Source organism: Acyrthosiphon pisum, chromosome A2, assembly GCF_005508785.2.
Source record: "Acyrthosiphon pisum isolate AL4f chromosome A2, pea_aphid_22Mar2018_4r6ur, whole genome shotgun sequence".
In the NCBI taxonomy this organism is placed as follows: domain Eukaryota; kingdom Metazoa; phylum Arthropoda; class Insecta; order Hemiptera; family Aphididae; genus Acyrthosiphon; species Acyrthosiphon pisum.
The window spans coordinates 55,546,659-55,558,086 of record NC_042495.1 but is presented as its reverse complement, the minus strand read 5'-3'; the positions used below and the strand labels follow the sequence as shown (position 1 = coordinate 55,558,086).

The 11,428-nt window shown below is 27.0% G+C and overlaps 1 protein-coding gene across 1 annotated transcript; it reads right to left on the bottom strand.

The window, feature by feature from the left end:
- Nucleotides 1-2,477: 2,477 nt before the first annotated feature.
- LOC100167224 (probable phospholipid-transporting ATPase IIB) lies at nucleotides 2,478-9,449 on the bottom strand. The gene is made up of 17 exons (XM_016805923.2): nucleotides 9,259-9,449; nucleotides 9,077-9,190; nucleotides 8,850-9,017; nucleotides 8,532-8,774; nucleotides 8,282-8,467; nucleotides 8,078-8,199; nucleotides 7,783-8,005; nucleotides 7,525-7,712; nucleotides 7,327-7,432; nucleotides 6,916-7,254; nucleotides 6,671-6,841; nucleotides 6,425-6,613; nucleotides 6,162-6,351; nucleotides 5,845-6,085; nucleotides 5,147-5,313; nucleotides 4,869-5,072; nucleotides 2,478-4,104 (listed from the first exon to the last, which is right to left on the bottom strand). Exons 2-17 carry the CDS (start codon nucleotides 9,140-9,142, stop codon nucleotides 3,971-3,973), a joined length of 2,937 nt encoding a protein of 978 aa, XP_016661412.1. The 5' UTR covers nucleotides 9,143-9,190; nucleotides 9,259-9,449; the 3' UTR covers nucleotides 2,478-3,970.
- Nucleotides 9,450-11,428: the final 1,979 nt, after the last annotated feature.

Here is an 11,428-nt window from a genome sequence, read left to right as displayed (position 1 = left end):
ACAAATGCGGGTGTGGCGTCCTCACAGTGATAACAACATGTCTCACGATAAGGAATGAAATAAATTTAAAACTGATAATTTTCATCCATAGAATAATGCAAAATAAGCAATATCGGTTTTGCCCCAGTATCGGTTTTGCCCCTTGTTCCCCTAAATTATTAAATACCATTATATTCAGCCCTCCCCCCCCACCACTACTTGAACTCATTTCTTTTCATGTATTAGACAAACAGTAGGTATTAGATCCTAGTATCGACCACATCCAACATTATACGTAGAAAGTAGAAACCAAATTTTGAATTCTAAAACCAATTTGCAATTAATTTGCTAAATATTGGCGCTGGTTTGAAGTGAATCGGCCAAAGTGGGGGGGGGGATTAACTTCATAACCATCATTTACAGTTTCCATTTTTTTTAGTTTTTTTTTCAATGAATGTCAATACAATTTTATTTGTTGGGTAAAAAAGCTAGAATTATTAATACAAGGCACTTATATTGTTGAAATGAAATTTGAAAAATATTAAAAATCCAGTCACAATTTTTTTTACAAGCATTTAAAGTTCAAATGTTGACAAAACACGTAAAAATCACGAAATCGTGCAAATTATTTTGAATTAGAAATTCATAAAACATTTTCTATTTAAATCTAAGATTTGAAAATTTAACATAAGATTTCTTATAAGTTTGTCTACCTTTATCAACAAAAAAATCTCTACTGGAAAGTCAAATTAAATTCTTACGAGCGTTTAAAGTTCATATTTTTACAACATTGGATACTCACTCGATTTATAGTGTAGCGATCTTAATTTTAATTCTCAATTTCTATGGGTACACCATAAAATTATCAAAATATTTTGACTTGTTTTGTACTGTTTACGGACAATTTCCATTTTAAATTAGGTATTTTAGTTTATTTTTCTATAATTGTCAATAAAATTTTATTTGTTGGGTAAAAATGCGTGGAAATTACAAGGCTCCATTACAGTGACCCACTAGTAACCTACTGTACAGCACAGCAACACCCACTTGCCCACCTTTTTTTTTTATAAAAATTACCCGATTCTAAGCATCACTGCTTAAATTATGAGTTGTTATTATTAAAGTTTATGTCATGTGAATATTATATAATGAATTAAGTAGGTACCTACTTATGTTATATTATGTTAAATATCACGTATGTTATTATGTTAATTAGTTAATTATACCTATTCATATACTATTATATAACCACAGCCAAAAACCGAAACCGCCTCGTTTTGTTTATTGACTAAAAAAATATTACATATTAGGGGAGACTGAAGGAATCGTAATCTTGTTTTCAATGATAGTGATTAATAATGATTAGTAACGATATTATACGGATCTAGGTTTTTACCTCGAGCAGGTAAAAATAATTCCACTCGCCCAAACGGTACAAATGATATTCCCCCAAACGGGCTATTAATTTTATGGTAAAAATTATTACCTTCTCCCAGAAGACCACAACCCTAAACAATAAACGGTATGTTTGTTTTGTTTCGTTGCTTTCTTGCCACCCTAATGTAAGTACATCAATCAGGACATTAGGATGGATCTATATAATTGTGTATTAAACAATATCAATTATAGGTATTAATGTACTATTAACACATTTACCACTGGTTGGTTTTTTGTTATGATCAAATATATATATTTTAATTTACACTATAAGACACAAAAATATTGATTATCATTAATCATAATTCATAACTTAAACATAATAATAAATATTTATTTTTCTAATACTTTCTTAAACATAACAATCTGATATTACCTAAGTAGATTTAAATATTATTAAATTGCAACATACTTCTATATGAATACAAATGTAATAAGGATAGGTACTTCAAAATGTTGTGGTGGGTAACAAAATCATTTTTTTTATTTTCAAGCAATGGGAGAGTAAACTACAACTATACAAATAATAATAACAAAAAAAAATCAAACCTATACAACAACACAACCATGGATCAAAACACTAAATAAATATCTTTAAAAATTCAAATAAATACTTCAATTATTGTATCTTACTTCTCTTTTTTAAATAAAATATTCACATATCCAATAAAATGATAGCCAGCCAAGTATTCAAAGATAAATTCATTATTAGCAGTGTTTACAAAATTGAAATTTCTATGGGTGTGAATTATATTTTTTAATTGCATGTGTAATTGTGCGTCTCAAATGCATAGGTAGTTCTTCTTTTTTCTGCTTTCATTAGTTTTATCTTAAGTATATCAACATAAAACAGCATAATTTCTGTTCTTTATTAATTAATGGAGATTTAACAATTAATTAAATTGTATAAAATAATTAAACATGCATAATTTGATAAGTAGAATAAAATTAATCCAAATATCAGTGAAGACAAATAAATAAATCAAGATCAACCCCAAATAATGCTATAGCGCATATTTGATAATGTTAATTCAGGAACTTTTAATAAACTATATTTTTCAATAATAACATTTTAATTTATAACATATATATTTATTTTATTCAGTAATAGGCTTTATAATATATATTAAAAACGCTTTATACTTAATATAAATATTTTAGATAAATAAAATTTCAAAATATCTGAAAAACATTTATCAAGATTTAAATGATGTTCAATAAAATTGACCTTTACCTTTTTATTATAAAAATCAAAAGATATTTGTTAGTAGAACTTAAAAATATCTTTCAACACTTTAAACGGGATATCTAGTTTTCAAATGATGTTGAGCAATGAATTATTTTCAGAATTTAGATCTACAATATTGGAAAAAATTGCTTTCTGTGTAAAAATATATATATTTTTTTAAGATTTGTATTATTGCCTTTAATACCATTAATTACTTAAGATGCATAAATTAACAGGGTTTCCATATTTTTGTTATTCAAAACTACAATAATCAAAATAATTGTAACATCATCAAAAAAAACTTCCCTTATCCACCCCACTGAAAGCATTTGCCAAATTAATGTTATATAAATTCCACACTCACTACTACTCTATGATAAGGAAAAAACAGTTATTTAACACCAGATGAAAACAGGTACAATTAAATAAATTATTATTATTCAATAATGAACAATTGTTACAAAAAATTCACTTCCTCGTAGATGGTATAAATACAAAAAGAATGGATGTCCCAAAAAATAAAAATAGCATTTATCTGATCAACTGATTATAATCTATTCAAATTATTTAAATTTTATTAAAAACAAACAATAGGATGAATGGCAATCCAACAAATCTTTGAAATAATTTCAAGATTTAGTCAAAATATAAAAAAAAAAATCACAAAAGAATATTAAATGGTGACATACATTAATATTGATCTTATCATAACTTAAGATCATTAATATAAACTGCAGTACACAGACCCTGCATTAAATGTATTATAATTCAAAGGAGCAAATTTATATTTAAAATTTTTGTTTTTAAATCATTTAAAATGTGGTATTTGCAAGGGTAAATATGTAAATTAATAGAGGAATTTTACAGATTTATAGCTGAATTAATAAAAATCCTTTATTGATTTACTTATGAATCACGGTCATAGATAATCATAAACGTTCTACAAAACAAAACTAAAAAATAACAGAAGTGTTACAATTTTAAACAGTTTTAACTTTTAACTTAAACCAGAAAAATAACATTACAATTGGTAAATTATTTTTGAAGACGATAATACTATAATTTTGCAATAAAAAAATATATATGATTAAAATATACATATTTTTATGTGTTGTGTTTAATCTATTCGGTATCAATTGTGCTTTTTATATCAAAATTAATTTTGGGGAGGAGATTAAAACTGGTCTTCATAATAGAGGAGTTAATAGAATAATAATTCTGAAGCTGATTTTGAGACTAAAGATACATGTAAATATATTAATTTTGTTTAATTTCCTCAATTATAATTCCATCTTGACTGCTTTCATATTTCAATGTAACTATAGCTCACGATAGTTTAGAATAACTGGGCGGTGAAAACTTTTTCCTTAAAAACTTTAGAATGTATAATGGTAAACAGCTGACCAGTGTAATCACAGTGACTTTCCATAGGAATGATTCGGTTTGTATGAAATGAGAATCTAAACAAATAAACAAATTATCGTGTTAATAATTAAATTAGTCAAATTCGCTTTAAAAAAAAGTTTTGTGTATAATGATTATTAGCAATGTATTTGTTTGGTTTTCTATCTTATGTCCAATAATATTGTTTGTATTGTCATGATGATGGTTACGATATTCCAGAAATAGTGTGTCATTTTCGAATGAAAACTGGTATAATATTCGCCTAAAACCATCTAGAATAATTACTCAATTTTTGTTTTGATGAATTCATGGAATTTTAGATTTCGTTCAATGCGATAATTTGTAATCTATATTTTTTTTTCTAGATCAAGATTGATACAGTATCAAAATTAATTTAATTGTAATGAATAATTTCTAATTTATTGCTATTTTTGTGACTCTTATTTAATTGAACATGTTATACGCGTCTCAGTCACCATTTTAGTTTCTATACGTTTTATGTTAATAAGTTGAATAAAAACACTTTTATTTTTATGAAAATTGTTTTTGGAAAAGTTAGTGGAGAATAAGAAAGAAAACCAGGGCTGGAGCACCATTGACCTAATTTATATGAACATTTTTCAGATTTCAACATATATAATGCTAAGAAAACAGGATTGTTAAATCAATCTACTGTTAAATTTAAATATATATGCACATTTTTTTTTATGTAATCTTTATCACGGAGTTGGGATGTAATTATCTGATTCTTAAGGTCCCTTGAAGATAGCGGATTTGCCTGTATATATTTTAAAAGTAGTTAAAAACAATATATACTAACCAAAATAATCTTTGAGTAAGATTAATGATAAAATATAAACTGCTAAACTAAAAAGTTCAGCCAAAAGCATTAAATAGTGCCACGTGCGCACCGTCAACGCAACCATGATTAATTCTGTGAGAATTAAAGCTGTGAAACTAATGGCAACAATGTGAATGAATTCATCTTCAAATAGAAACAACGCTCCATACATTATTACACCACCTGTCAAAATACAGAAAATGTTTGTAAAACAGTATTGAATTATTATGTGTATATTCAATATTGTAAAGATTTACCTTGATAAATGCTTATTAAAACCCAAATGAAAAATGTTTTATAAGATAACGACCGTCCTTTGCTCAGTTCTTTATAGAGTTCAGGGTATGTTAATGCAATTTTAGACAGTACATCTTTATCAAGTACCAAGGAAAATACAGGGAACATGGTGTACAGTGTTGCATATCTGAAATCAATAAGCTGCTCTATTAATAGATCCTTGTGATTAAGATACAATTCGAGGGCCATGTTTTTGTTATTTTTCTTATTATATACTTTTTAGCACAAAACCAAACCATATTTTATTTAACACTTTCAACGCCACTGATGCATATACGCGTCAACAGAGTTTATTCCAATAGACCGGTGACGCGTCAAAAACGTTTACACTTATATACGCTATAATTAAATCAGATTTTTTTTAATAAACTCTGAAACTAAGATAGGCCATTGACAATGAACTCTAAATTTAAAGGTATGGGTGGTTTTAGTTTTAGTTTTTTCTGTCGTTTCTGAAATCACGGGCGGCAATGAATGTGTTAAATCTACTTCACAAAATGTAATTTTTTATTAATTAATATAATATTATTACTATCATACATAAGTTGTAAGCAGTATAGATATACTATAATTTCAGACTAGACTACTACCCATGGTGAATTATGTATTACACATAGTATAACAACAAAAAATAGGCCCTGTACAATTCCAATCTTACCCAATCATAAGGAACCCTTGATACAGTGTTACTGATGAGAAGTAAAATACAGCTGAAAATATTGCTTGCATAGTAGATATTATAAGACCTCTATGAATGACAAATTGGCTAAGTGAGGCAGATCTTTTATAACTGTATCGACCATGTACCATGAGTAGTCTAGAAAGGTGTGAAAATTGTGGAACTGAAAAGTCTGCAGCTAAAGATGCTTGACGACCTTCAACACCAGCAATACCAATGCCTAAAATTAAAAATATAAAATTCTTTCATTCGCCCTAATAAGTTACAACAACAGTTATTAACAAATTATTTTATACCCGTGTCAGCCGCCTGAATCATCGAAACATCATTTCCTCCGTCACCAACAGCAGCAGTTCTTTTTCCAGTATGTGCTTTAATTAGAGTGACAATTTGTGCTTTTTGGGTAGGAGAACATCGACAACAAATTACAGCTGGACTTCGGCAGGCAACATCCAGTAATTCAGTTTGATAATACTGTAGACATATCTTAAGAACAAAGATAAAAGTTAATATAAAACACAAAAATAAAATAAAATAAAATTCTTATTATTAAACATACTTCCAATGAATCTCCAGTAATAACAAGGGCACAATCTTGTTTTTTCCTAAAAGCATTTAATTGCTGATGTGCTTCAGTTCTTGTATGTACTGGGTTAAAAATAAATAATTCTTGAGTTCTTGAAACAAGACGAGAACTTTTGGCAATACAAGTGGCAGTTTCTTGCTTATCTCCAGTTAACATCCATATCTAATAAAATATAAGTTTATTAAGCAAGCAATTATATTTTATTAAAATTACTCTTACTTTAATTCCTGCATTGCCCAATAATTCTAAAGTTCTACGAACATTTACTTGAAGTTTATCTTCCACCCCTGTTACACACAATAACTCCATTTCACGTTCTAGAGTGTCCACAACAGTTGCTACTCGTTGAGCACGACCTGTTACAGCTAACCTTGCTGAATTCAAACGAGACTGACAAAAAATAAATAAAATATAACATTTGGTCTTTACATTATGATTTGAAATTATAGATTAACAATACACACTTCAAATTCCAAGTACTGTTCTTCGGTTAAATTTTTTCGAGCCACTACCAATGTACGTAAACCTTCTCGTGCCATATTTCCACATTCTTCTTCCAACCAGTCAGTGTATTGAACAATAGATGACATAACTACATCCGCTCCTTTTAAATAAAATGTAATATCTCCAGAGGCCACATCTTTAACAATTATTCCCATGCGTTTGGTTTCTGATGTGAATGGAAACATTTGTAATATTGTATAATTGAGTATATCTCCAGCAGATGTACGCAATTGAAGTGATGTCAAATCTCTCTTTATTACAGCTAAACCTACATCTTCAGTCCACTTTACTAATGCAATCTGTGACAAATAGAAAGCAATTTTTTAAAGTTATAAAATTCTAAGATTTTAACAAATATAAAATATATATACTTCGTCAGGACTAGAAGCTTGATAAGTACACTGTGAACGAGAAAGTAGACTTTCTTTAATATAGTGTTGATCAGCTTCAGACCTGAGTTCAACTGGACTATCAGTACTAAAATCAAACATTCAACATATATTTATTTAATTGTAAAATTAATTTCAATTATTTATCAAATGTTGTCTGTAAAACAAAACAAAACTAACATGTTGCCCTGAACATTATTTTCAATAACAGGAGTCACATTATGACACAGTGCTATAGCTTTAACAGCATCATGAAGACGAGTTTGCTCAGAGCGTCTTATCTTAAACGATGTTGAACCCTGAGACAAATTACGATTATGTGTGGGCTCAACTGCTCCACAGAAAGTCATTTTTAGTTGTTCAGCAACCTACAACAATATTAATAATTAATATTATACCTAAATAATGATCATAGAAGTATAAATAAATTTATCTCACCTGATCAAAAGACTCAGCACCATAAGAAACAGTCCCTAAATGCAGTCGTTTAAACACCATTGAATTTTGTGTAAGTGTCCCAGTTTTATCTGAAAATAAATATGATATCCGGCCAAGTTCTTCTGGAATTGTTGTACATCTAACTACTGTATCTGGCATTTCTTCATCTCTTTGCATAGACCATGAATAGAATGCTTTACCCATGTCCAAATTTACCCTTAAACTAAATTAAACAACAAAAACAAGTATATAATTTATTAATATTGTTCATATAAATGAAGTTTTGTAAATTAACCTGATTGGTATAATGTATGAGAATAGTAATACAAATCTGAACATGTAGCGATACCATGGACCACTGAAACCTTTTAAGCACATCATGACAAAGGCCAGACCAACCACAGCACAAAAAAGTAGCTGAAAATTAAAATATAATGTGAACACACAATATAAGTTTAAAAAAAAAAATAATAATGTAAAAAAAAAATTCCAACAATACCTTAGTTAACTGATTAATTTCTATATCCAAGAGTCCAACTTTACTTCGAGGCTGAGAATTATTCATAACAGACCTGGTTTCAGCACCGGTGTAAACAACAGCACCAAGTGCTGAACCATTAGCTACAACACAGTTAGCCCATAATGTATTTTCTACATCAAGACTCACTTCTTCCCCATTATCTTGCTAAATGATATATTATAAATAATTAATAATTTAATAATAATAATAAAATAATATATTCTCTTACTCTTCTAAATGTTCCTATGAAACTGTGAATATCTCTTTGAGGTTTTTCAGCAAAAATAGTGGCTGTAATATCAAACAAACGCGCATCACAATCTAATTTTTGAGTGTCTCCAATAGCAAGACGTAATTTCCAATCAGTTTCCCCATCCATTTGATCAGTTCGTACAAAACAAGCACCAGATTTTTCAGTAGTTCTTAATAACACCATATCAGCTGGGACTCTTTGATCTTTTTCTACAAGCACCTAATAATTAAATTTAATAAAACTTAATACATTTTTAGCTATATTTTATTAATAATTACAAAAAACAAAACTTACTAAGTCTCCAACTTTGAGTTTTGATGATGATACATACTCTGTACCAATATTGTGATCTTTACCACGTATTAGACGTTTGTATTTTTGTGAATTTACTTCTTCATCTCGTTGCCACCTTCGAATATCATCAACACCTTCACGAAATAATGTGACAGCCAATACAAATATCTACAACATTAAATACCGTAAGTAAGTATTGATAATTTTTTTTTTACATTGCTTATTACCAGTGGTCCCCAATATGTGTAGAGGTATCCTAATCTTAGTTCAGGTACAAATTGACTCATAGCCATCAAAAGAAAATAAAGATTCAAAAAGAATTTGAACTGTTGATAGAGCACCTGGAAATACATTTAAATGATTTTTTAATTGATAAGTCGGATTGATATCAAAATATAAAGTTTCAAACCTTTGGGAGGAATGTGATAATGGTGTACTTCTGATTGCGTATGACATTTGGGGAATACTTTTCGGTGCTTTGTTTCCCAATGACAATAGTACGTGAAGTAAGTTCCTTCTTGCGGAAGCATTTTTGCCAAATCCATTGGCAAAATCTGTTAAAAAAATTTATATCTAACAATACTCTACTTACATAAATATAATACAATAATATAAAATATCCATACATATTTCAATTAATATATTTTACAATCTAAGACAATTATTCAGGCATTGATGATAATAACTGGTCAGTATCTTAATTGTCTAGATAAGTTAATTAATAACAATAAAAGTTATTCCTAACAAGTTCTAACTAATAACTCTAAGGGTCGTATTCAAAGTTGATGCTTAAGAATAAGTATTGCTTACATTAAGGTTGGTTAAGACCTACCTTAAGCATTGCTTTTAGTTATTATCACAATTTTTTTTATTTAATTAGCTTAAGCAATACTTATTCTTAACCATCAACTATGAATACGGTTCTAAATGTTGAACTTATGTATCAAGTAAATATTTGTGAATTAAATTTGTTTTTTGATAGTTATTTTTTAAGCCACTTTTTAAAAATTCATTAAAATTCAAAATTAAATAGAATGATAAAGATAAAAATAAAATCCCATTCTCTATACATAGTAAAAAATAAAATTTTTTTAAAATAATAAGTCACATTGGATGAGAAATATTAACATTTAGTTTAGACCAAGATATTATATTAGTTGATTACCTACAAATAAATTAAGAAATTAACAAAATATAATTTTGGTGTAATGCAATTTTAGATGGTTTATAACTTATAAGATAAACAGTACCTACTGCAATATAAACAATTTCAAAAACAGCATTAATTAATAGTGGCCTAATATTAACATTGATTTAAAACCAATACTACCTATATTTTATTGTCAATAATGAATAATGACCAATTATTATCACTGTAATTTATATTATATTGGCATTTATTAATCTCAAAACTATTAAAAACTTCCAAAATTATTTTTAGTTTTTATTATTATTTTATAACTTTGAAAGTTAAAAGTTAAAGTAAGATAAAATATTTATTCTGTATAATTATGGTATACGAAAAATTAATTGGAATCCCAAATATCATATTAAATATATATATATATATATACATACAGTAAAACCAAAAATTAATAAATAGTAGGTATAAAATATATGTATGCACAAATATAAAAAATGTATTACTAACATAGGTTCATTATGTAAATGCTCCTACAACTGAAAAATTCTAGTATATTAAGATAGGTATGATGTATATAATGTCTTTTACGCATGATACGTTCTTAAGTATTTTGATGCTAGTCCTATTAATATTACTTTCATTCTTGATAAATTTTATTTTAACATACAATTAATATAAAATTACCCATTTATAAACAAAACAATACATGCAAGAAGCTAACTTATGTAAAAAGCTAAGCAATTTAAATATTTTTAAGTTAGTAGGTTTAATAAAAAAAAATAAGCAAACAAATCTTACATAAATATTAAAAACAAATACTACATTAATAATATACTAACTAACTATAAGCTTGATGTGTTGTAGTTAAAAACACGCTATCACTTCAATCATAAAATTAAATTAAAAACATGTAGTAATAATTAATTTAATTGTAGCAATTTTTCTTTTTAAAATTTAAATTTAAAATGTATGTAAGTTTTGGTGTTAGTCGTGTTTAATATGAGATTAGGTTAGGTTCACCTAACCTTAAACAGCCGACTACAAAACCAAAAAATTAAAAAAGGGTGAGCTATAATTTTTTTTTTAATAACCTGATCAAAATTTAAACTGTATAAATCTAAAATTCAAACATTATAATGTTTTTATCAATTACATATTACAAAAAAATAAAAAAATATATTTCAATTATATTAAAAGGTAGAAAAACAGTATTATGATAAACTATTGTTTAGCGTTATGATTTAATATTATGGTTGGTAATGTTTATAAAATATATAATAGGTAATATATTAAAATTTAATAATCATAAAATGAAAAAAAATACTTATAGAATTTATTAAATATGAATGAGTACAATTTTAATCTACAAATAAAACTATTAGTATAAAATAGTACATATTTTGATACATATATCAATCTAAAATTCAACCTTTAA